We start from the raw sequence: 25,326 nt of genomic DNA, 5'->3' as shown, positions 1-25,326 counted from the left end.
GCAGGCAGGCCGGGCACAGTGATACATGTACAGCCGGTCAGGGAATGATCTGCTTCTGAAGTGACCCTGCCGGCTCATTCACACCTGGAATAGTGGAAGGGCTAGCTTCACTACTCACGTACCAATCTTTTTTTTTTTATTGTACCCGCAGTGTAATTGCCTGTAATAGAAGCTTTTGTGTCCCTACATGTTGCGCTGGTGTGGGGGCACCCATGGGCGCCCTGTGTATCTCAGCGCTAGATAAAGCGAGCTGGTTGTTGCAAACAGGGTCGGACTGGTCCCAGCCTCTCTGCCGCCAGCCCACAAGGCGCACCCTCTAACTTCCATAATTACCAACTCACTCCCGACTGCAGCTACCGCTAATGCTACTTTCCCTTTAAGAGGAGAACCGTACGTCTTAAGGAGCCTGCGCGATGACGTCACCCGGCATGCTTTACGTGGGAGAACCAGAGGGAGAGTGAGGTGCGTGAGGGAGGGTGCGGTCCTCAGATTGTAGTTCTGTCTGCTCTGTGTAAGCGGAATCGCAGCAGTTACTGCTGCCTGGAGCTTTAATAAAACCCACTGAGTTCTTGATTCTAAAGGTTCGACAATCGCTCTGCTGTTCTGGTGAGCTATAGAGGAACGAACTTGGGGAGGGAAGGGGGGATTGGAGGGATAACCAGCAGGCGAACTCTTGGTGGGGGGCGGAGTGTGGAAGAACAAGGAACAAACTTTTCTGGGTATGGGGGGGAGTCTGGTTGGAGGTAACAGCCAGTGAAATAGTGGATGGTGGTGGGATGTTAAAGATCATGGGATTTGCCTGTGTGGGGGAGGAGGGAGTAAGCAGCCAGTGCAGGTAGGCCTAGCAGTCTAGATGTGATAATCCCATAACCCATTTAGATGGTATGTTCCTAATTGGAGAGCTTTCTCCTCCTCCATACCCTACACAAGCAAGTTAAACTTTCTCCAACACCATCGCAACCTCACTGACTGCTACACTGTCTGCAACTTCCGTTTGAAAATGTTCAGTTCATTTTATTTATTTTGCATTGTGGGCTTTCATAAGCCAATGGGGGGCCTTATATGCCCTGGTCTGACGCTGCTTGCATATGCCAATAAAGTAAATAGCATATGCAAGAATTTCCATGTTCAATTGCTGCCATAGAGATGTACAATATTAAGAAAGAAGCAAGTTTTTAATTCAACTCATTCCATACTGAGCAAACCTTTCCATCCTTGGAATAGTTACATGCACTGCTAGTTTCTACTGCTTTTAACTTAAATTAAAGTAATTGACCAAAGAGAAGAATAACTGCTTTGAAAGTTTAGGTGTATCTGTATTTTACTAGGCAAAATGGCAAATAATGTGAACTGGATTCAGCGTTCAAGTGTGCCAAGTTTTGCACAGATGCTAAAGAAGAATTTACCTGCTCAAGCTCCAGCTGTGAATCTGAGCTCCACAGTTTCCACATGCTGCCCATATGTTGAACCTGATTGTGGAACAGCAAAGGTTACTCAAATCACAGGTATTACTATTTTTTTTTCTTTTTTGTTACATTTCAGGGGTAACAAAAACTATCGATCATTTCTTGGATTTTGATATCTGGGGAGTTTCTACTCTTTATATGGAAGAACTTTAGCCCCCCTCTGCTTTGTGCCAAATATGGAACTCCTGAATGGTGTTAACATCTTGCTTAGCGATAATCAACAAAGCTTATCCAAACCATTTGTTAGATATTCAAGAAGATATAAATGAAATCCTTAATGAACACGTTAAGTTAAAGATTTATCAAAACGTGAGATTAGAGCTCACAACAGAAAAAACTTTCTAGATGGTTCTAAAAATCCCATAAGACTGAATAAAAAGTGGTTGAGTTTTTCTGTAATGAGCGCTATAATTTGATAAAGCTGCCCTTTATACATTGTGCATATGGAGACATCTCTACATTTGCTGCGGTCCCTGTTGGGCTTTAAGTTAGCAGTTAAGAGTACTGCTACTTTCATATGTTGGGACATAATCGACAATGTGTGGATCATGCGTCTTTGACTTTCAGCATCTCTTAATAAAACTTTGTTTAACATATTTAGGTGACTTGGTTTTGTTTCTTATTGGTGTCAGCAAAAAAATGCTTTTCCTGTATTTTAGGTTTTCCACCGATTACTTTACCTGAACCATTTTTATCAGAAATGATTGTACCTGCATCACTCTCCTCACTGCCACCTAGAAAGGTTACAAAGGAATTTGTGGTGAAATACAGACATGGTGACCTCAATCCTGTTTCTGCTTTATACCAGTTTGCACAGATGCAGCGAATGGAAATTGATCTAAAATCAACTGTAACAACAGGTAAAAATGCTGCTTACTTGATTTCTTTACATAAGATATCTGAGGATAGAATATCTAGCTTGGGTATGCCGAAAAGCCTGAAATAAAATGAGACTTGCCTATATTTGTAAGCTGCAGCTCTGAAGCTCATTCAAATATCTGCTTAAAGTTATGTTTAGTGATCCGAAAATAATGTGAAATAATTGACTGTTAATAAACCTATTAGGCTGTGTAGAAGATGTATAACAATCTGAAAGGGCATGTTGATGTCTGATATACTATAATAATAATAATTCACATTCTTAAAGTTTCCTGTGCTTTAGGTACTATTTCAAATTGCTCCAGCTCTATTGTTAAGATCATGTCAGACCCTCTCCAATCTGCATTGTGAAGTGAAGTACACTTTAGAACTTTTATCTTCCATTAGTACTGTCAGACTCTGTTTCTATACTGGCCATAATTTTGGCCTAAATATTACATGTTTTGGGCAAAGCTTTTGACCGCTTTGATAGGGGATAATTGTCTGGCTTGATAGTGCAAAATAAATACATCTATTTATCATAATAAATTGTTATTAAAGTAGTAGTATTTTTGGATTTCTCCTTCTATCAAAATACAAAACCACATTTCAACAAATACTAAAGACAGCCTCTTTTTTAAAGAATGCATTACAAAGCAATTGCTTGAAAAGAACTATTGGTTAAAGAGAGTCCAGTTTAATTCCATAAGGGAACAGTAATATTGGTGATGAAAAAGTTGGCCAATTGTGGTCCTTACAAATATAGACCCAACAGTATTAGATCTGGATTAGATTGGATCCATCTTTCAAACCTTGGTAATACAGTGGAAAACAATGGAGATATTTTTCATACTGTTAACTATGGACACAAAGTTATTGTATTGTCTTTTCTCACCACAATAACTTTTGCCATATTCGGACACTTTTGTGCTGAGTAATTTCCGTGGGTTTTTTTTTTTTTTTTTCCTTTTTTTGTTGCTTTACCACACCCATCTGTGGGTATAACAAATAAAGCAAAAACTTGGTTTTCATGGATTACTTCAAAGATGCACATTTTCCCATTACTGGTAAATTATGTGTGATTGCTTTTCATGGTTCTATAATGTTCAAGGTATGCGAGACTATTTTACACAACCAGATAATCCTTATGGTGGTGATCTCATTCCAAGTTAATAGTACACCCATATACATTGATAAACATTTTTTATAGAGGTTGAAAGAACTTAAATGCCTTTAGCGCCTTGAACCAATTAGCCCAACATCACTGAACCTTTACTAGTACTAGAGCATGGAGAATCATTCAGTAACTGCATCTACACAGAGTTCACAACAACAACAGCATTTCAAGAAGGGTAGAATGTTTTAAAGTCAAATGTTTTCTTACACTAAGGTTCCCATTCATCCCCAATTCATAGAGAATGTCCCTGCTTCAGGACCTTTGTCCACAGGAAACGTCCCTTTGTATGGCTTATCTTCATTTGGAACTTGATTGTGATGTCTAGCTAATCAGCTGGGAGAATGCATATGTTATTAAAATGCTTTCATTAGCTTTGCTGTAGTCACAGCATAAAAGGCAGCTTCATAGAGCTGCAGACAGCAGGGCATTGGAAGAGAGAAGGCGACACGGCCAGTATTAAACAATATATTTCAGATGAATTTAATGCAGACTTGTCAAATTCGGAGCAGCAGATCTGGTTGGGTTTTGAGGGTGAATCAGTCTAGATCGGGGGTCTTCAAACTTCCATACTCGTGAACCACAGTCAAATATAAAAAGATTTGGAGAGCAACACAAGCATCATAAAAGTTAATGTGCCAAATAAGGGCTAAGAGTGGCTATTAGGTAGCCTCTATGCTCACTATCAGCATCTGGATTGGGGACATTTAGAGCTACATCCAAGGGGTTGGTGAGCCACTGGTTGGGAATCACTGGTCTAGATGATGCAAAGGCTTGTCTATACTTTGGTTTGCAAGATAGTTTAGAAGGGCTGTTGGGGTCAGCCTGCATTTATCAGATAAGTGGCTTGTTTTGGGCTGGTGGACGTTGTTGTGTTTTGTTTTTCCCCACCAGTTTTATTTTTCCTTCCTATGGGCTTCATAATGCTGGAAGATGACAAAAAAGCAAAAGTGAAGCATAGAGAAGCGGCAGGAAATGGCTGATTGAATCTGACTCTGCTTGTCCATTAGGCTCCTCTCCTGCATTACGCAAAGACTATCGCTATTTTACTGAAGCAGAAGAATCTCTGTGTAAATGCAGGAGCAGTGCAAATGGACAAGTAGCAGGAGATTGAAAGTGATGTCAGGCATCTCCTGCTCCATCTCTACTGTGCTGCTTCCTCTACAATGACAGGACTGCTCGCATATACAGAATTTGCATATGAAGGTATGTGGGATGGTATACGCGCCGTTGCAATGTCCCGAAGTCGCCCCAAAGTTGTCTTGAGAGGAAACTTCAGGCGACTTCGGGACATTGCAGCAACGTGTATGCCATCCCACAGGCAATTTACATTCTAGCCGGTGGGATGGCAACGAAGGTTTGTCGTGGGGAGACTAATCTCCCCCTGTGCCACTGCCCTTAACTATGGTAAATTCACTAGGAAATTCAGGGACACCTCTAATAAATTTATGTTGCAAGGCTGCATTGATTGCAATATAATTTAAATGCTATCAGTGCAGCACTTCTAGCAGAAGTGTCCCTGAATTTAAGTGATCTAGTAACCCTGTTTCAAACTTAAGGGGGAAAAAACTTTTAAATGAAGGGAAAGATTTAACAGTAGAAAAGGGAGGTAAGTACTATAGCGGTGGGCAAGGGAAGGCAACTAAAAAACGGGCAATGCAGATGCTTCACAGAGAAATAAATATTCCAGATTGCTCATAAAACATTGGTATTGTGGCAAACAATCACTGAATCAGCAAGCAGGTAATGGAGGGGGAGCCTTCAGTGTGGTGAAGTGGTTCAGCGTAGCTGAGGAACAGCAGAACTCTGTAAGGCAGTGATCCCCAACCAGTGGTTTGCGAGCATCATGTTGCTCTTAGTGCCCCCAAACCAGGTAGGTATTTTTGAATTCCTTGCTTGGAGGCAAGTTTTGGTTGAATAAAACAAGATTTACTACCAAATAAAGCCTCCTGTAACTTTACAGTGTGCATAGAGGCTACCTAATAGCCAATCACAGCCCTTATTTGGCACCTCCATGAACCTCTATGATGCTTGTGTTGCTCTTTTTACATTTGACTGTGGCTCACAAGTAAGAAACATTGGGAGCTGATGTGACTTATTGCAAGACCTCCTATGTGTTATCCATTAGTTACTGGCCTGTTTCATAACCATAATTGTGGGGATGTTAAACTTGCAGCCAGTTTAAACAGGAAGTTGCCGATATTTTGTGACTTTGAGTGGTTAATGTTAAAGGGGTGTGACCAGAATTGGGGCACAGCCAATAAAAAAAAATTATGGTATGCTTCACTTGCCACCGGTCTCTCAAATCATAAAAATCTGGTAACCTTATCCTACACCTTAGTAGGGATTTAATATAATATATTGTGCGGTATTTCCATCCATTTCCATCTGGTATTGTGGCCCAAAAATATTTATTTTTCTGTACTTCTTTACCTGGTGTTTAGTGACAAAACAATGTTTTTCGCTTGAATAAGGAAATGTCTTTGGTGCTTATTTTGCATTCTGTGCTGTTATTGATGGAATTGAATACAAGCCTGGAATGAGGCAAAAGCAAATGCTACAAAACGTGCACTTGATGAACTTCTTCTACATGAAGATTCTGAGTTAACAGGTAACTGGAGAAAATTCCACTTAGATTCTGTTTCTGCCATTCTAAAACATCCATCTTAAAGGAACAGTAACACCAAAAAATGAAAGTTTTTTAAAGTAATTAAAATATAATGTATTGTTGCCCTGCACTGGTAAAAGTTGTGTGTTTGCTACAGTAATACTACTATCGTTTATATAAATAAGCTGCTGTGTAGCCATGGGGGCAGCCATTAAAGTTAGAAAAAAGGAGAAAAGGCACAGGTTACAAAGCAGATAACAGATGACCTCTCTAGAATACAATAGTGTTTATCTGTTATCTCCTATGTGCCTGTGCCTTTTCTCCTTTGAATGGCTGCCCCCGTGGCTAAACAGCAGCTTTGTTTATATAAATTTCTGAGGCAAACACACTAGTTGTACCAGTGCAGGGCAGCAGTATATTTTATTCTTATTACTTTTATACACATTCATTTTTTGGTGTTACTGTTCCTTTAAAAATCTTAGTTAACATAATATTCTGTAAATGTAAAAAAACTTTCGGTATAGTTGACTTTATGGTGTTTTATTGTGTTCAACAATGTTTTATCTGTGGCAATTGGAATACATTTTCTTGAACTCTTTCCAAAGGCTCTACAAGAAAAGCGCAAGGTATAAAGGTATGCATTGTAGAAATGGAGCTGGCTAGAGAAGATTTATCAAAAATATCATCAGCTTTTGTGGGTATATAGATATTACTGTGTCACTGGCCTTTTAATGGGGTAGTTCACCTTCGAGTTAACCTTTAGTATGTTATAGAATGGCCGATTCTATGCAACTATGGTCTTCATTATTTATTTATTCATTTATTTATGAATAATTTGCCTATTTCTTGTAACTCTTTTCAACTTTAAAATTGGGTCACTGACCCCAGCAGCCAAAAAAATATTACTCTGTGAGGCCACAATTTTATTGTTATTGTTACTTTGAATCTTCATACCTTAAGTCTACTGAAACTCAATAAAACATTAAGCCCAATAGGATTGTTTTGCCTCTAATAAGGGATAAGGATTAATTACATCTTAGTTAGGATCAAGTACAAGGAACTGTTTTATTATTACAGAGAAAAAGGAAATCATTTTTAAAAATTAAAATTATTTGCTTATAATGGAGTATATGGGAGATGGCCTTTCCATAGTTCTAAACTTTCTGGATAAGGGGTTTCCAGATAAAGGATCCCATACCTGTACAAGACTCTTGTATAATGCGTTGAAAATTAAAGATTTTTTTATAGGGTGTGCCAGTTTAATAACATTTTTTTGTATGTCCTTGAGACCGAAACTTTGGCTTTTTATATTTCACCATGCTATAAGATACATTTATTCATTTCAAGAGGGGGCTGATCTATACGTGATATATATGTGTGTGTGTGTGTGTATATATATATATATAAGAGTAAAGAGATGCCGCACTCTCAGGTCTTAGTGAAAAACAAAGAAAATAATTTTTTGTGTCAGACGAACGTTTCCACAGCCTTTCTCAAAGTGAACAAAGTGTGGATACAGCCGAAACGTTAGTCTGACACAATAAATTATTTTTTTTGTTTTTCACTAAGACCTGAGAGTGCAGCATCTCTTTACTCTTTGTACTATACGATTTTGCATACTGCACCCAGGCACCTGTGACCTTATTGTGACGTGAGTGCCTGCTTCTCCTTTTCTTGAGATATATATATATCTATAAGGAGGACCAGCACACCAATTCAGATCAAATCTTCTTTTTATTTACCATGCGTTCCAACGTTTTGGTCTCTCTTGGGGACCAAAACATGTATAGGTATAGGATCCATTATCCGGAAACCCATTGTCCAGAAAGTTCCGAATTACAGAAAGTCCATCTCCCATAGACTCCATTTTAAACAAATAATTCTAATTTTTAGAAATGATTTCCTTTTTATATTCCTTTTATAATATAGCATTAAAATAGTACTATGTATGCAAATAAATGTTCTGCAGATATATTTATGGTTACTAATTCAAAGGCTTCTATACTGTGTGAGCATTAAAATAAAACTGTCTATTAAAATGTGAAATAGTCACTATGTTCTGCATTATATCTGTATTTACTGTTTGTAAAGGCTGCTACATATTTTGCCCTATGGAGTTTGCAATAATTATTTAAACTTTTTATAATATTACCCTTGTGCTTCTATTTTTCAGATAAGCGCACTTTTATTCATGAAAAGATTTCCTCTATTATTAAAGAAACCTTTACTAATTTAATATCCAAATATCCTGAATATGAAAGCTGTGGTAGCTCATTAGCTGCGTTTGTCATTGAAAAAGGTATGTCTTTATCTTTTAACCACATAATTTGCCACCACTGATTTATAATATGTTTTGGGTACTGCTTCCATAATTTATTTTATATGCCGTATGCATAAATTATATATTATGTTCATAAACTGAAAAGTTTCTGTGCAATGTAAATCCTGTCTGGTGCAGTTAGTTGTGGGGAAGTAATAGCTCTGCATTCTTACTGCTGGGAGCAGATCAGGCAAGTTTTCAGAGGTACAAATGTGTCACAGCTGGTATACCAGCTAGCCTCATTCTGTTCTTCTGCCCTGTAGGCATTGCTCTACTATGGTTTATACAGTCTGGCCTACCTCAAGCAAAGTCGGATGGCTGACAGAGAGCACACTGCAACCACAGGAAGCACTACACAGTCTTTCAGCTGTGTCCAGCACTCAAAGAAAGTAACCTGCTTGGCCCTAGCCAGGTTAACAGTGGGCACATGTGAACCTGGACCCTGATCATGAACCCCTAGCAATGAAATAGTAATAAGCTTGGATATTGGATCTTTAGACTTTAGCAAGGAAACTCTTCCATGCTAATGGGAAGTACTGCATGGAACCACAGTGGAGCTATATTAAAGTTACAGTTAGAAAAAAGGTAATTGCTACATACTCAGGCCATTATGTTTCTTGGTCAAGGAGATTTTTTGGCTTAACTGATTAGAAAAACTTAAATCTTAGAAATGTAGTATTTGAAAACAGTTGTATTGGACATTTTTTATTCCCTGTTCCACAATTAAGCTATAAGAATGTGTGTCATTACCCTTGCAGTGACAAAAAAAGAAAATATGGGGGCACTCTGGAAATCCAAAAGACAGGCCATTTGAAAAGTTAAAAGGAATGTTATTATAGGTAGGTCCTATAGAGTTCAAGCAAATCTGTAATGTGTACATGCTGGTAAAGTACTGTTAATTTAGGACATTCAATACCATGTAATATATCACCTCGATCATTTTTACATTTAGTCTTCTAAATGCTTGTTGCTTATTCATAGTTTCTCCTTATCAGATACTTTTATAGGCAGTTGCTGCTTTTCTACAGTGGAAGTAATGGAATGATGGACAAGTCCATATTTTGCACAGAACCTGCAACCAACCTTCTTGCTCTAAAACCAAATTTCAATATCTTCCTGTACATGAATCAGCTTCGAAAAGGTGCTGCTCAGACAAATCCCCAACTGTAAGTGTTAAAAATGTTATAGGGATTGCACTGAAATGAACTTACTATATAAAAGACGAAGTGTAACATGAAACATAATTAAGATTTCCTACCGTTATATATACTTTTATGTACCAGTTATCACAGGGCCTTCAGGCCATATCTGCTTTAGATACCACATTTTAGGTAGAAGCCGTTTTACCACCATTGTTTCCCTTATTACAGTAGCATTAAAGAAGAAGGAAAGGCTAAGTCACTTGGAGGTGCCAAAATGTTAGGCACCCCCAAGTGGCTTAGATCGCTTACCTTCTACCCCGGGCTGGTGCCCCTGTATGGAGAAAACAGCACCAGCCCGGGGTAGCAGCGATCGCTTCCTCCCTCGCTGCGCGCGCATGCGCAGTAGAGTGAAAAGCTGAACTTTAACAGAGAAGTCGGCTTTTTCACTCTACTGCGCATGCGCCGGACTCGAAGTCTCAGGGAATGGAACGCGGAAGGAGGAAGCGCATCGCCCCGGGCTGGTGCGGTTTTCTCCTAATAGGGGCACCAGCCCGGGGTACGAGGTAAGCGATTCAAGTCACTTGGGGGTGCTTAACATTTTAGCACCCCCAAGTGACTCAGCCTTTCCTTCCCCTTTAAGAGCTTCCTTTGTGCCATAGGTCTTTCATTGCATCATTGTCCCAATCTTGGTTTCTTATCCCTATTTCCACATGTAGAACTGTATGTTTATTTGTACAATTTCTTCTTTACACCTGACTTGATATGGCTTTCTTGTCTTTTCAAAGTGAGAAAAGTTTGGTGCACTTAAGGTGGCCACACACATGGCGATTTGCGATCTTTTGTGCGACCATCGGTCGCACGAAAGATCGTCCAATCAGCCACTAACCATTCAGGGCCAAAAGGGCAGATATGGAGGTAGAAACAATAGGATTTCTACCTCCTTCTGCCGATTCAGCCCTGAAGGCAGATTTTGCTCAGGCGCCTTCTCTGGCACCCGATCAAAATCTTTTAACCTGGCCGATCGGCGAGTCGACCGATATTAGCACTGTATGTAAGGGAATGGACTAAGCTAACATCTAGATGATCTAAACTCCAGCTTAGTTTTGTTCATTCCTACTCCAGAAATGGTGACACAGACAGGCCATCTATATAATAGGAAGATGAACTGCCTCTCTCTCCAAGGAAAAGGCCTGTGTAAAATAATTTGGCTGCTCACCTCGCTTTTTGAAATGAGAATTGTAGCCTAGAGTGATTTTTCTCTTTGCAGACCTCATCTGGTTTTTGCTGTTCATCCTTCTTTAACTTCTTTAAATTTCTTTTAAAAAGGGACTGTACTATTATATGATAACTAATGAGGTCTGTTGTAATAAGGTAATGGCATTGCATGAATGGAATGCTTTCTTATAGTATTGGGGTCCTGAATTTGCATGACCATCTTTGTGTTTTCTCCCTCTGCCTACATGGGTTTTTCTGGGTACTCCGTTTTTGTCTCATTCAAAAACCATACAGGCTTAGACTTGGCTTGACTTGGACAAAAGGTTCTGTATGGAATGGCGTAGATTGTAGAATCTGTGGCACCTGAAGGTAAAGACGCACAGAGCTACTAGTAGCAGCTAGCAGAGGCAGTTTTCAGTATTGTCTATGGCAGGGTATTTTCTGGAGTTTAGTAGCCATGAAAAAGTAGCTGCTACTAGTAGCTGTGTGTCTTCATGTTACATTCATTGTACTCTTAGGGCTCTGGTACACGGGGAGATTAGTCGCCCGCGGCAAAACTCCATGTTCGCGGGCGACTAATCTCCCCGAGTTGCCTTCCCCCTGCCATCCCACCGGCGAACATATAAGTCGCCGGCGGGATGGCACACACGGCGCGCGATTTGCGCGAAATCCCACCGCCGCGGGATGGCAGGGGGAAGGCAACTCGGGGAGATTAGTCGCCCGCGAACAGGGAGTTTTGCCGCGGGCGACTAATCTCCCCGTGTACCAGAGCCCTTAATCCTTTGCTGATCCCTTTGGTGATAATTAAACACTACATTTGTTTCCCCTTTTAGATGTCTCAGTCCACATTCTCTCTCTCTCTGCTCATGAGGCCAATGACAAACTAAGGGGGAGATTGACTAATCCACGAACAGTCCGAAGGCGTCCGAATGCGGTTTTTCATAATGATCGGTATTTTTGCGACTTTTTCGTCGGCGTTGCGACTTTTTCGTATATTTTTTGCGACTTTTTTGTCGCCGCAAAATATGATAAAGTCGCGGCAGCGAAGAAAAAGTTGCGACAAATACGAAAAATTGAAACAGCGACGAAAAAGTCGCAAAATTTCCGTTTCCAATACAATTTTTTCCCTTTCGGGATTCGGATTCGTGCATTAGTAAATCTGCCCCTAAGTCTTTATTTTTCAGTAGAAGGCAAAAATATCCCAGCAGCTTACTATTCAGGTGAAATAGTTCATAATCTATACAGCATGTCTTCTGCTGATAAACGTACACGTTGCGAAGTTCTAGGTGTCCAATGAGCACTTCTGAGCGTTTTCATACAGCCTGTGTACATCAGCACTATTATCGTTGGTAAGTTATGTTTTGGTATAGTACAGTTAAACGCTGACATCATTTAAATTATATTGGCCCCTAGTACAGTAACATTATCTATATGTATTATTATGTGAACAGGTCACACACAACACATGGGTTATATACTGTTTTATTCTTTAGTTAAATATAATTATAGAATAAAAAAGGGTTGTATATTTTAATAATCTTAATCATAATCTTTTTGGTGGAGCTCCAAATTAGAGTACGGTAGAAAAACGGTCAATTGTTCGGATAATTCCCATGGGTGTGAATGGCATAGTTGCCATCCCATGTGTTTAACCAATCATGGACTGCAAATTTTAATAGATTTAATAGTTTTTTATGTATTTTTTACAAGTGCCAGGTATGGGACCTTTTATCCAGAGTGCTTGGGACCTTGGGTTTTCCAGATAAGGGGTGTTTCCATAATTTGGAGCTCTGTACCTTATATCTGCAAAAAATTATTTAAACATTAAATAACCCATATGATAACCGAGAAAAGGGAAATTTGTTTTAACGTTTTAATTATTTGCCTGAAGTCTATGGGAGATGGACTTTTTTTTGGATAACAGGTTTCCAGAAAATGGATCCCATACCTGTATATAAATCTTCGCTTAAAACTAACTTGTAGTAGATAGGCAATTCCATTCCAAGTATTAGCATTATAAAACTATATATATATAATATATGATCACAGTGTTGCATTAATGATTTATATTTTGTTTTGTTACCAGTTTCATTCTGTTTTATATGTTTAGGCAATGCAGCTTGTTCAGATACCAGAGGATTAGAAATTCTTTTAGTTTAAACAGCAAGTTCCCAGGACTGGGAACAGAAACCATACAATCAATCCTTTATAAAATTATATGGAATTTGAATGACCACACTGATATTTAAGCATACTCCATTAAGTTTTTTTTAATATTCTTTATTTTAAATCACTTAAATGGGGGATACAGAAGGCAAGAAGGGGAGGGGGTCAAAAAGATTAGTATGTACGATAGGCACATAACTTCATTAAGTTTAATTACAATGTGATTGTCTAGATTTTTTACAAAATTTCTTGACATGATGGCCCTGCCAGCTGTGTGTCTCCTATTTGCTGCTGCTGCTGCTGCTGCTGCTGCTAAGGGTCTTCCAAATTGCCCACTGGCTGCTGCTCTGTGTCTTCTGATTCTTTCTTAGCTGGCTCCAAATGAAGAGTAAAAAATCGTCCTCATCTTCCTCTGCAGGATTTACATATGCGTCCTGTAATGATCCATAAGAAATAGTTACATTTCATGGCATCAATACAAAATTAATTATTTGTAACATTTATATTTATATTTTTTAGACTACAATCAACTTATGAGGTTTTCTATCTAAAAGTTAGTGATTTAGTTCTACTGATATCAAGGCTAGCCCCTGCACTTACGGTATGTCCCTCTTCTCTCACTTCCCTGCTGCTAATAGCAAACATATCTAACAGCCATACAGGGAACACATACATTCTGACTGGAACTACTGCAAATGCTAATAGTTTAACCAGCAGGCTAGTGATTACAAAAGGAAATTAAAAAGAGAATTTCTCCTGTATAACTAATAGAAGTGCAAGGAGAGAGAACCAACCTGCTAGTAAAAGTTCTTGCAGGGCTAAAGTGGTGCTACTGCCTAATATTAACTTGTAGCTGTTAGAGTTTTAAAGAATCAGTAGCAAGAACCTATGTGTAATGTAAAGTTGCACATGTTACTGAAAAGCTAATAGATAATAGCTGTAGTTGCTAGAAGTTTAAATTAAATAGAAGCAAAATAAATGCCTGTGTTGACTTTTTCCATAACTGATTTGGTTGGATATTTTAATTTAGACCATACTGTCCAGTTACTTGGAAATGTGTGGTAAGTTGGGTGATCCTGACCGGAAGCCCCTCTTCAATTTCATCTTGAACAAAATGGAATTAAAAAGTTGTCATATATGTGTAAGGCTATCCATATGCTATCCATCCATTTGGCCCGTGGGCTAATTTATCAAGTATCAGAGCGGTTTGCCTGTGTATGGCCAACTTTTCCCATTGCAATAACTGTTAAATTATCAAATATGTATTCTAAATGTATGAATACCTTGGAGAATTCCGTCATGTTCTGATTAAGCTCCAAACTCCACTGTGCTCTTCTGATCCCTCGTGGACAGCAACACCTATAAACAATATTGTAATTTTAAAGTACACACACAATAATATAGAGATAAATGTACAAACATGAAAAGTTATACTCACCAATTTCAGTTTCATCCAAGTTACTGTGAACTCCCGGAACATTCCAGATGGCGCTATCCCCTAAAACATCTAGAAGCTCCCCTTTAAATTCCCAGAGTTATACTCACCAACTTCAACTTCATCCTTGTCTTTGTGAGCTCCAAGAACATCCCAGCTGGCATCATCCCCTAAAATATCTAGAAGTTCCCCTTTACACCCTTCCCTTTTTTCCTAAACCCCAGTCCCACTAACAGAATTACTGGATGTGCAATGAATGAGATGAAAGAACTTTGTAGCGTTATAGGTGTATGATATATATATAGGACTATGGCCATGTTATAGATTTTAAACAGATCCCTTGCCAAGCAGGAGGTGTTCTGGCGAGGTGAAGGTGGTAGCATATGCTGTGGCAATGGCTCGCCATAAAAATTCCAGCTTTAGCTTTTAGTATAGCTTTAACTTTTAGTTAAATAGTTTGAAACACCTGTCCTGCTACTTTCCACCTGACATATCCCTGCTTGCTCCATCTGACCATATTTCTGCCAGCTATGTCTCACCAACACCACCTGCACTTTAGAACTTTGATCAGTATTTAACCTGCAAATATAAGTAAACCTCTATTGAGCTTTAAATCCCTGGACAGTGGCTTATTTATATTTGCATAGCTTATGCTAAGGTTTTAAAGCTTTGCACATGGTTTCACAAACCCAAATCTGATCGAGTGGCCATGTCCTTGGCCCACCCATTCCCTACCCTATGCCCAATGGTATAAGGGGTAATTTAACAATAAAGGCTTTCATAGATGTTGCCCTGTTTCTGAAGTATAAGATTCGGGACCTTGACACTCTCTCTATCTCCCCATATGTGTCAGGTTAGGGTAAAGGGGGTTAAGCATTTGATCCACCCCATTTAGATGGTGTCTTAGAATTCTTATGCAAGCCACTTAAAATTGCCCCTGATCCCTTAGGCTTACCAAGGACATGGTCCCCCGGTCAGTTGGGGCAACTGTGCAAATTTTTTTAATATCGGCATAATTGAACTACTTTTTTTTATAAATACTTTTGGTGGTGGTAAGGCCAGTGATAGCAGAGACGGACCAAATAAAGTCTGATGAAACAGGCAGTGATATTGCTAGATGGAACAGGTAGGAGGGAATTGTAGGTGTTAGTAAGGCCGTGCAGGCAGTGGTCATGTTAGTTGGAACATGTCATGGTATGGTCTAAAGGAGCAGGCAGTAGTATGGTGAAATTTTGTAGCCAAGAGGCAGATCTCCTTATTCACTGTTTAATAGATGTTATTTCAGTGTCTGTTTAGATGTATTGTCTATGGCTAAGGCAGTGGTTTACAGAGATAAAATAGGCATTGGTTTGGCCAAAAGTATTAGGTAGCCAGTGTTAAAGCAGCTGTAATAGATGTTGGTAGAGCTGTAAAAATGGGTAGTTGTAAATATTAACAGCATTTGTGCTAAGGCACAATAGAGCAAGTGTTAATACACCCACATGAAGCAGGAACCTAAAGCAGGTGTTAGTGCGGATTGATGGAGTGGGTGGTATGATTCAGGTAAAAACAGACCCCGTTCCAGATAAAGCAGGAGGTGGTATGGCCAGATGAATTGGTGGTGGTAGCACAACAAATGGTGTGGCACAGGAATACAATAACAATAATTATGGTGGCTTTCAACATCTGGCCTGCTACCTGCCACTTGCCACATCTCTGCTTGCTCCATTTGCCCCGGCATCTACCCACCCGCACCTAAGAACTTTGATCAATTATTAATCTATGAATATAAATAAACCAATGCTTGAGGACCTTTTGATTCCTGTACAATGGATTACTTATAGTTGTACTGTTTGTGATAATATTTGAAAACTTTTTACAAGGTGTCTCAAACCCAATTCTACTTGAGAGGCCATGTCCTTGGCCTACCCATTCCCTGCCCTGTGCTCAACGGTATAAGGGGTAATTTTACGATAAAGGTTTGCATAAGTGTGAAGCGTTTTAGGTACTTGACTCCCTTTCCCTACCTCCCCATATGCAGTTAGGTTTGGGGAAAAAGTGTGAAGAACCTGATCCACCCCATTTAGATGGATTCTTATGCAAACCACCTAAAATTGCCCCGATCCCGTAAGCTTACCAAGGACATGGCCCCTCGCCAGAAGTAGGGACAAATTTACAAATTTTTAAATTGCAACAGCAAAAGTAGTACTTTGTTAAAAAACTTAGGTGGAGCTATCTGTGGTGGTAAGGCCAGTGATTGTAGAGCCAAGTGGGAGTAGGTAGAGTCTGATGAAACAGGCAGTGATATTGCTAGATGGAACAGGTAGGAGGAGATTGTAGACACAAGTGGAATAGGTGTTAGTAAGGGCCAGATGACAGTGGCCCAGGCAGTTGGAACAGATGTCAATATTCATTTGGGAGACTAGGTAGTGCTAAAGGCAGGTTTAAGTAGGTGGTGTTAGATTTGTGATGGACAGCTGGACAATAAAAAAGGTGGCATGGGCAGATATATAAGCAGCTAGTCCATTTGATGCATGACTTACAGGTACCGGGTAGAAATGTTAAAGGAATGGCCACCTAAACAAGTTGACGTAGGGTGTCAATGGCAGCAGCACAAAATTGCTCACTCCTGCCAGCTGGGATTCAGATATGTAAAGCATTCAAGAATGCAGTCATCTGAATCCAAAGCGGTGTTGCCATTCAAGAATGGTAGGTCGGCACTTGTAAATTCATTGTGATCCTGAAAAACAAAAATAAATTATCAGTTCAGTTGCTATATAGAACAAATTGCAGGCAGAAACTACTTCATGTAAATATTACCAATTAATCACAAGTCTCTTCTGCTCTATTTGTGGTATCCATTGTTTGGCAATGTACAACATTCCAAAAAACTAATATATGTGTGCCCTTGGGGCAATGGCAAACTAGTTTTTAGTAGCCTGAAAAACGTGACACCCAAAGCAGTGATATCCCAGCTTGTTAGCTAGTAGTAGGCAACGTTGTAAGAAAGGAGGGCTGAGGAAGATACAAAGGGTAGTGGTCTCCACAGAGTGAGAACGGGATGGTATTTATGCAAGCCTGAACTCCAAACAATAATAGTAATAGTTTTGGAGAAGCTGGGGAAACAGGGGAGGGAAAATAAAGAAAAAGAAACTTTTTATGAATGTCTTTAGACAAACCTAATGTCGACCCTGCTTCTTACACCTACTTTCTAAGGCTGCATCCTGATGTATAAATGTACTTTAATAACGTGCCCTACCGCTGCATACATTTGTGTAACAGTTTCTGAGCCTACTTGTCTGATACAAATATATAATATATACCAGTGCTCAGGAACAACTTATAAAGTCCAAACAGAAAGGAATAGTACAGTCCACAACCATTAACTTACAGCTTCAAATCTAATTGGTGGTGAAATCCTTTGCCTTTCCACGTCCTCCCAATTAATTTTCCTATAGAGTTGGTGTTCCCTTATATTTCCATTCATCCCAAGACGTTTGTGTGGTCTTTTCTTCAGGAGCTAAGAAACAAAAGAATAGTTGTTAACATAGCATTTAACTCTACTCAACAGCAGTTGTAAAAATAGGGAGGACTTCACTACACCAACTACAGTGAACAGTTGCCCAGTTATTATAGCAGTTCCCAAACTACTAGCCGAAATTCTCGTGCGTGGTTTAGTTTTTAAAATGTTTTCATCTTTGAGTCTTTGGGGATCACCAGCACTTAAATACAGTGAGGAGTGATTTTTTTCCTCATTTCTTTTGACTTCAATGCAATTTTCTTAGCAAAACAGCGCATTGATTTCAATGTGTTTTGTGAATGTTTTGCCATTTCACAAATTTTTCGCCATTTCATGGGACAGATTTGTTCATCGCTACTTAAAGAATTATTTGGGTACAAAAAGTATTAAAAATACAATTTGGTACTGTGTAATATACCATCATATTGCTATTTTTCTCACCCATTTAGGATAATATTCCCAGCATCACATCACCCATAGTTACAAAAATAAAATTTTGGGACTGTTTTAAAATGTAATTTTTTTTTTTTCATTTTATTGTTTTTTGGTTATACAGGTATTGGATCTATTTTAAAAACCAGATTATCCAATAATCTCCAAAATATCTCAATACCATAAAAATGTCAAATGTTGTTTTTTTTTTTTTTTGGCTGATTTACAGTAGAGACAATAAATATTTAACATGTCAACATTTTTCTCACTAACTATATTTCTAATGGGGCTATTGACATGAAATTTACACCAGATACCAGTAACAGCCCAAGTAAACCACACATATAGTATCTCTACTCTACTATATGTAGCTACCACCTTATTTACATCTATATTTATTTGGTGGCATCTGTTACAGGGGTGACAAATTTACTGCTCAATTAAAAAGTCTGTACTAGAAAATATACCACAATGATACGGCCAATGAGAACCCAAAACATTATGAAAAATGTCTCTGCCAATTTTTCTGTGGTGAGTGACCCCTGAGAGCCCAGCACCCAGAAACGCCTTGCAGTTTGTGTAGCCAACAGATTAACTGCTCAAACCCACCTTCTGCAGGAGATCTTGCAATGTTGTGCTCATCCCCTCAGGAAACACCGGCTTCTCAGTGAGGATGGAACTTCTCACATCCTGTTGGTGGTAGTGGTCATCAAATGGGGATCTTCCTGTGGCTATTTCACTAAGTATTATCCCTAATGACCACCAGTCTACTGCTGCGTTGTACTTCTTGTTACCTAGCAGCTGATATAAAGAAAATATATTACCAAATGCCAAAATCAAGTTTACAGCATCTTCACTCATTCAGTAAAGAGAAAGGAGAACGAGTTATTGGTAATTTTCTGGCACTTCAGTACTGTCACTAGAAAGCTAATGCTCACTTTTTGTTCTCTCTTGATGTTGGATAATCTATATATTTATTGCACCAGGATTCTGGCTTTAAATGTTGAAGTTAAAGCATATTTGTATTTTCCATTTGGCCATTTACTCTTTCACCAATCCCATGTTTGGCTTTAAATATATTGAGCAGTTTCCTACCTCTGGGGCCATGTACCAGCATGTTCCAGTTTTCCCACGGATGGTCTTGTGGCCAAAAACGCCTTCTGCTGCGATGCCGAAATCAGCGATTTTCATGTGTCCGTCGCTGGTAAGCAGGATGTTGTCTGGCTTAAGATCTCTGCAAGAGAAGGATAGTAAGTAATTTTGTGGCTATAAGGAAATGATAAACTGTAGCCCTTATATTATAGTGTTATATCCTCTTTAGTTCCCTCTACTCACTCCATAACTGCTCAGGCACCATCTTCTTATTTGGTTATAACTAACTTAACTACCTTATTCTCACTTCAAATCACCTCATGCACTCAGTATTCTTCCATGACCTTTTAGTGTTCTTCCAGTCCATAACTGTACCACTTAAGCACCACTTTCCTTGCTTAATACCAACTGATTCCCATTTCCTAACCTAATTGCTCAGTACCCCCACCTCACTCCATATACTCATTGTGCTTTTTCCTTCCCAGCCAACCATTCCTCTAGAGCTTGGTGTCTATTAACCTCACCTCTGGTGGGGAAAACAATTTGTCCCATATAGGTACCCTTTAACTAGCAGGTTGAGTTAATCAATTCTCAGCCAAGCCTCTGTGGTACTGATTTTTATTGCGATATTCTGTATTTGAGTTATGCATGTGCGAGGCATGCCCTCAGATCACCATGTGTGTCTAGTTGCTACCATAAATGTTATCTACCTCTCACTGCACTCTCACTGAATGGGGTGGATTTTAGCCAGAAATTGTCAGAATGCTACAGACATTTCTGCATTATTACCTTAAGTATTAACTGAATAATATATTAAATATGCAGAATAAAAAACTTTCTACTTACCGATGGATGATACCTAGAGAATGGAGATACTGAACACCACAAATTAGTTCTGCAGAGTAAAAGCTGAGGAAAAAAAAGAACAAACAGATATTAATAGCTGCGCTGAATTCTTAATAGTTTCCTTTTTCCAAAATGTTAATTTTACACTACAAAATGAAAATTGTGGGTGCCCATGTGCCTCTCCTAGCTTGGCGCTCATCAATACAGGGATGCCACCAGTAAATTATTTAGGGGGGGTAGCACAGATCAGAGTTCCATTATAGAGCTCAAATACCCGTGTCTGTGGTAGAAAATGCAGGGCAGAATGCAAATGTGAAAAAACATGGCAATTTGTGCCTGTTACTTTGCACCCTATCCTGCCCTTTGTAAATGAGGCCCAGAGTCATATAAATATTTCACAACCACAATCAGTAAGTCCATTGAAACATAATATATTCTCATGCATGTGCCACTTATATTGCCCTTTAATTTTCCACAGCCAAAGCCAATTTACCACAGACAAAAATACATATTTGGTGCAACCCTATAAGGCTTACATTCTGTATACCTTAATCCATTTATCTGATGCCTTTCACTTTCACATTGGTTTATACCAGTAATGTCAATTCTTTTCAATGATGTCAAAAGTACAGAGCTACTTACATGACATGTCTTTTTTTCAGATGGTGCTTGATGCCCAGCAGGTTGCTGAGGCTGCCTCCGCCCGCATACTCCATGACCAGAAAGGCATATTGCTGAGTGCAGAGACAAAAGGGAAGAGAGTGAAACACAGGAACAAGAAACCCCAAACTATTGCATGTAATACAGGCATGTCCCTCAGCAAAACTAGATACAGAAAGAACAAGTATGTTGTGTAATACTCTAACATGGCTTTTGTTGCTCATATCATGGCATTAAGCTGAGCTTTGGGGATAGGCAACTAGTAAACCAAACGGTATGGCAGCATTGGAAGTAACTTACTTTGGTCTGAAAGGCTGCAAGGCCACGGCACAAGAATGGACTGCCGCAAGCAACCTTCAGGATTCTGGCCTCCTTCTCTATCGTTTTCTTCTCCTCGTCCTTGGGTGTCTTCCTGATGACTTTTACAGCCACGCGTTCTTTCTTCGTGGGGATGGAAGCCAAAAACACCTGAAAAGTCAAAAAGAATAAGGGCTAATTATTTAAAGGTTCTGTGCACTTTAACATGCATGCAAGTTGGTAAATACTGGGCACAGAATAATGAAGAATGGACATCATGGCACCACAAGAAGCAGCACTGGAGTGGATGGTTATTAAATTTGCTTTAGTTGCACCTTGAAGCTGCTGTGGGCTTTTAATGGGCCTTATGCACAAGGTGCAAAGCCACACAAGATAGTCCATGAGTCCATGAGGGAGCGCGAAACGCGTCGACTAGTACCTAGAGAGGACCCGTAGTGACTGAATCGGCGCCTATTGGTGACGTCACTGGAAGGAGGCGAGCAGCACACTAGCCGTTACCGCCGGCGTGAGTACCTCTCTTTATCAGAAGTAAGTTCCCGGCCGGGACATGTGCTTTTTTAATTAAAGTCTTGGGATTGTATTCAGCTCTCCCTAGGCTAGCTCTCCTACTTTTTGCCCGCACAGTATTGTAAGATTTACTGAACATTTAGGTATAGGGTGTATATTGTGCATCAATACAGGCTTACTTTCCCCGTTAACTTATTTTTAGACTAACCTGCAAGTTTCTTCTGCCTAGGCTGAGTATTCTTTGAGTGGGGAATCGATCTTTTATCTGCTGCTAATTGGGGTCTGATAAATGGTTTATCCTCTTCTTTGTTTTTAACCTAAATTCTCTATACCTTTTGTATTAGATATGTGGGATAGGTAATTTGACCTCAGTGTTTTTTATGTGTATTAATTGTGGTTTCTCTTCCTTCTCTATGGGATTTTTAGAATAGGTTTCCTAAGGTGACTTGCTCTTAGGTTTTTAGTGTGGTCTCCCTTACAATCAATAAACTTATGTTTAGGTATTTTATCCTGTACCTGGAATCTAATAGATATTGGTTCAGAGTGTGGGTGAATTAATTTATTGTCCATTTGTGCCATTATTTTTAATTGATACTTTTTATATAGTGGGTATGCATTAATTAGTATTTATCTGTATCACTAATGAATTGTAATTTTGTTATATCACTATTGAATTGTAATCATGTTGTAACACACAAGAATTTTTCATAATAAATTTAAAATTATTATACACTCACTGGGTGGTTATTGAGCGCCAACTCTTGTTGTTAGAATTTTTGTACACGAAAGGATTAGTGGTGGAGTAAGGCAGCTAGTAATAATCGCTTCTGATTGGGTCTCACTAAAGGGTAATTATACTCACTTAGACATAAACCTTTTTTTTTTTCTCTCTTTTCCTTTCATTTATACTGGGATCGCGGATAAGGTTCAATCGTGTTCATACCAAAATAGACTTAGGAGTATATTTATCATACTGTGTAAAAAGTGGAGTAAAACATTACTGGTGATGTTGCTTATTGCAGCCAATTAGATGCTTTGCTTTGTTTTTTTAACTGTTTAAATCTAATTGCTGATTGGTTGCCCTGAGCAACATCACCAGTAATGCTTCACTTCACTTTTTAAACAGCGTGATAAATATACCCCTTATTGTTTACCTTACTTTTATTGAAAAAAAAAAAAACTTACCCTTTAGGCAATGTCCTATGTCACCTACCCATAGTTCCATACCTAGCCCTGCCCCCCATATTAGATTAGTAGAATTATTGTGTCTGTACATAAAATTGTTCAGTTGTTATTAAACTACAAGTTAACATCCACAAGCCCCAATTCCATGTCATACTTCCAACTTCTCTGTTTTATTGTAGATAATATATAGGTCCCTTTCTATTGAGCACATCACTCACCTTGCCAAATGTGCCTCGGCCAAGAATCGAGTGGAACTCATAGTTGGTAATAATGTGTTCCGGTAGACGCTCAGCTTGAATGGGCTGTCTCTCCTGGCTTCTTCTTTCTTCTGGGAGAAAAGGAATCTTATTAACAGCACATTCAGCAAATAACCCCCAGTACCACAAGCAACTGAAATGTAAAGTCTCGTTCTATGGTTGGATTACTTGGCCAGTTTTTCTACACTCTTATTTCAACAGTTTATTGTTTGAAGATGCTCTTATGGCTTGTTTGCTAAACCAATTTCATAATTTTTTTTCCTTACCTGCCTGAAATTTATGTTACAGTGAGGTCACAGAAATTTATGACAGCTGATACTGAAATAAGTTTAGTGCTGGTGTAGAAATAAAGAAGTAGAGTGGCATCCTTTCCCACTTTCAGCATTGGTCACACTTTTTAGCAAATAGTCAGTACTATTTGGTTATATAGGTCAAAGCAGATCAGCAATTTATTAAATTATGTATATTCAGTACTATACAAACAAGAAAACTAGTAAATAAGGTCAAACCGGTAACTTAATGTACTCCGTACTGGTCTTGTGTTATGAAACCTAAATAGTTAAATCTAAATAATAATAAACATTTGCTTTCTGGCTGAGTACCGGTTCTTTCCTGGCTGTCCAGAAGTTTCATCTTCTTCCTCTTCATCTCTTCTTCTGTAGTTGTCTCTTGTTGTCTTCTTCTCTTCTTGGAGACAGACTCCATGTTTGGGGTGGAGAATATGCTTAAAAGCACTTTCCTCCACCTGGAATACCTGCAGAAAAAAATGCTTTTGTTGGGGGACCCCAAAAAAGTGCTCTCGAACTCTCCGAAAAGGCAAATCGCTCCAAAATCTCTCTAAAATCGCACGAGCAAAGAAAAGCACTGAGTCTCTCATAAGAAGCTCAACCGCTCTGAAATGACCAGTATTGGTAGGGCCCAACTGTCACTTTGCCAGTCACAGCTTTCTGTGTGTATAACAAGGCTGCCATGACATCACAGCAGCCCAGACCAAAATCAGTAGTAGATATAAATTATGTGATATGGTTTTGAATTTAAGGATCTAAAACTTTCCTATGCAAGAAATGCAAAATAGTTTTTTTTTCTAATGCACTGTATTCTGCAACATAGAGATCTCAGCATTAGCATTGCTGAATCAGGTCGTTTGTCATGAAACCGTCATACAATATACCCAATAAGACAAATATATGTGTAAAAATACAAAAAATGTTGTATATTTGCTCATATAAAAATTACATTTTAATGGACACTTTTTTTAAGTAGCACCTGCTTTTAAATTCAATATTTGCTTCAGGACAATTGAAAAAAAATGTCCTGTGCACAATCCTGTTATAATCCTTCTCTGCATTAACTGCATTAGCAGCAAAACAGAGCAAACTAGGAGAAACATTATAGAGCTGCCCCATTACTCCTTCTATCCAAGCTTGGTTCCTGATATATATATGTATATGTAGTCAATGATTAAGTGCATTTGCGCACAAAACGTGTTAGGCTCTTGCCGTTTTAAATGAGCAAATAAAGATGGATTTTAACCGATTTCTGAGGATGGTCCTGGCGTGTGAATAAAGCAGTCTTCTTTCGTTTATGGTTCCTAATATAGTCAATTTTCTGGGTGGGTTTTAGGAACTCAGGCCATCCCTCTGTCAGGGCCCAGGGACATCATCACTGAGACTCTTTTCTAGTTTTACAGGGATTAATAAATGTGTGTTTTTGTGACATCAGAGTTTGTAAAGACACTGGGAAGGTAGATTTGGACAGTAAAAAATAAAACACAATTAAAAGGATGACTGTGTAGTGTTCATGGTTATGATAGTACTGCATTAGTCGGCCTGAAACCCATGGGACCTGCAGGTCTGGGCCAGAAATTTGTCCCCATAGGCCCACGTAGATTGTAAGCTCTACGGGGCAGGAACCTCCTTCCGACTGTGTCTCATACCACATGGCACTTATTACCTGTGCATTTATATATATTTATTTATTATATCACTTGTCCTCCCTGTGTGTAATTTTGTATTTTGTAAGATTGTACAGCGCTGCATACCTTTGTGGTGCTTTATAAATAAAGTTATACATACATACATACATAGGCATGTCACAAGTGGGTGGCAGGTCAGTCCCTACCAATCCGTGAAATCCCAGGCCCACT

General features: G+C 39.0%; 3 protein-coding genes across 7 annotated transcripts; 1 reads left to right on the top strand and 2 right to left on the bottom strand.

Annotated features, from left to right (window-relative positions):
* The first annotated feature begins 462 nt into the window (after positions 1-462).
* Positions 463-22,468, top strand: LOC100493858 (adenosine deaminase domain-containing protein 1-like). Of its 5 annotated transcripts, none has more exons than XR_004222787.1 (10): positions 463-606; positions 1,329-1,505; positions 2,126-2,326; positions 5,943-6,109; positions 8,280-8,405; positions 8,690-9,011; positions 9,185-9,265; positions 9,422-9,592; positions 19,403-19,565; positions 20,916-22,468. XR_004222787.1 is itself a non-coding variant. In XM_031902688.1 (7 exons), exons 2-5 carry the CDS (start codon positions 1,334-1,336, stop codon positions 9,469-9,471), a joined length of 549 nt encoding a protein of 182 aa, XP_031758548.1. In that variant the 5' UTR covers positions 469-606; positions 1,329-1,333; the 3' UTR covers positions 9,472-9,592; positions 19,403-19,565; positions 20,916-22,468. The 5 variants fall into 5 exon arrangements, 2 of the variants coding, with proteins under 2 accessions (XP_031758548.1, XP_031758547.1); XR_004222786.1 differs by having other exon boundaries at positions 469-606; positions 5,973-6,109; XR_004222788.1 differs by lacking the exons at positions 8,690-9,011; positions 9,185-9,265 and having other exon boundaries at positions 469-606; positions 5,973-6,109.
* LOC116411993 (protein kinase C theta type-like) lies at positions 14,740-21,137 on the bottom strand. Its single transcript, XM_031904806.1, has 6 exons — positions 20,896-21,137; positions 20,254-20,316; positions 19,411-19,549; positions 18,925-19,116; positions 17,755-17,883; positions 14,740-17,103 (listed from the first exon to the last, which is right to left on the bottom strand). The coding sequence occupies exons 1-6, from the start codon at positions 21,135-21,137 to the stop codon at positions 16,987-16,989; spliced, it is 882 nt and encodes a 293-aa protein (XP_031760666.1). The 3' UTR covers positions 14,740-16,986.
* On the bottom strand, positions 21,139-23,957 carry LOC116411992 (protein kinase C delta type-like). Its single transcript, XM_031904802.1, has 3 exons — positions 23,783-23,957; positions 23,142-23,251; positions 21,139-21,381 (listed from the first exon to the last, which is right to left on the bottom strand). Exons 1-3 carry the CDS (start codon positions 23,883-23,885, stop codon positions 21,139-21,141), a joined length of 456 nt encoding a protein of 151 aa, XP_031760662.1. The 5' UTR covers positions 23,886-23,957.
* Positions 23,958-25,326: the final 1,369 nt, after the last annotated feature.

Source organism: Xenopus tropicalis, chromosome 1 (assembly GCF_000004195.4).
Source record: "Xenopus tropicalis strain Nigerian chromosome 1, UCB_Xtro_10.0, whole genome shotgun sequence".
Taxonomy (NCBI): domain Eukaryota; kingdom Metazoa; phylum Chordata; class Amphibia; order Anura; family Pipidae; genus Xenopus; species Xenopus tropicalis.
Note: the sequence above shows the minus strand (reverse complement) of the source record. Positions and strands in the feature narration are given on the sequence as shown.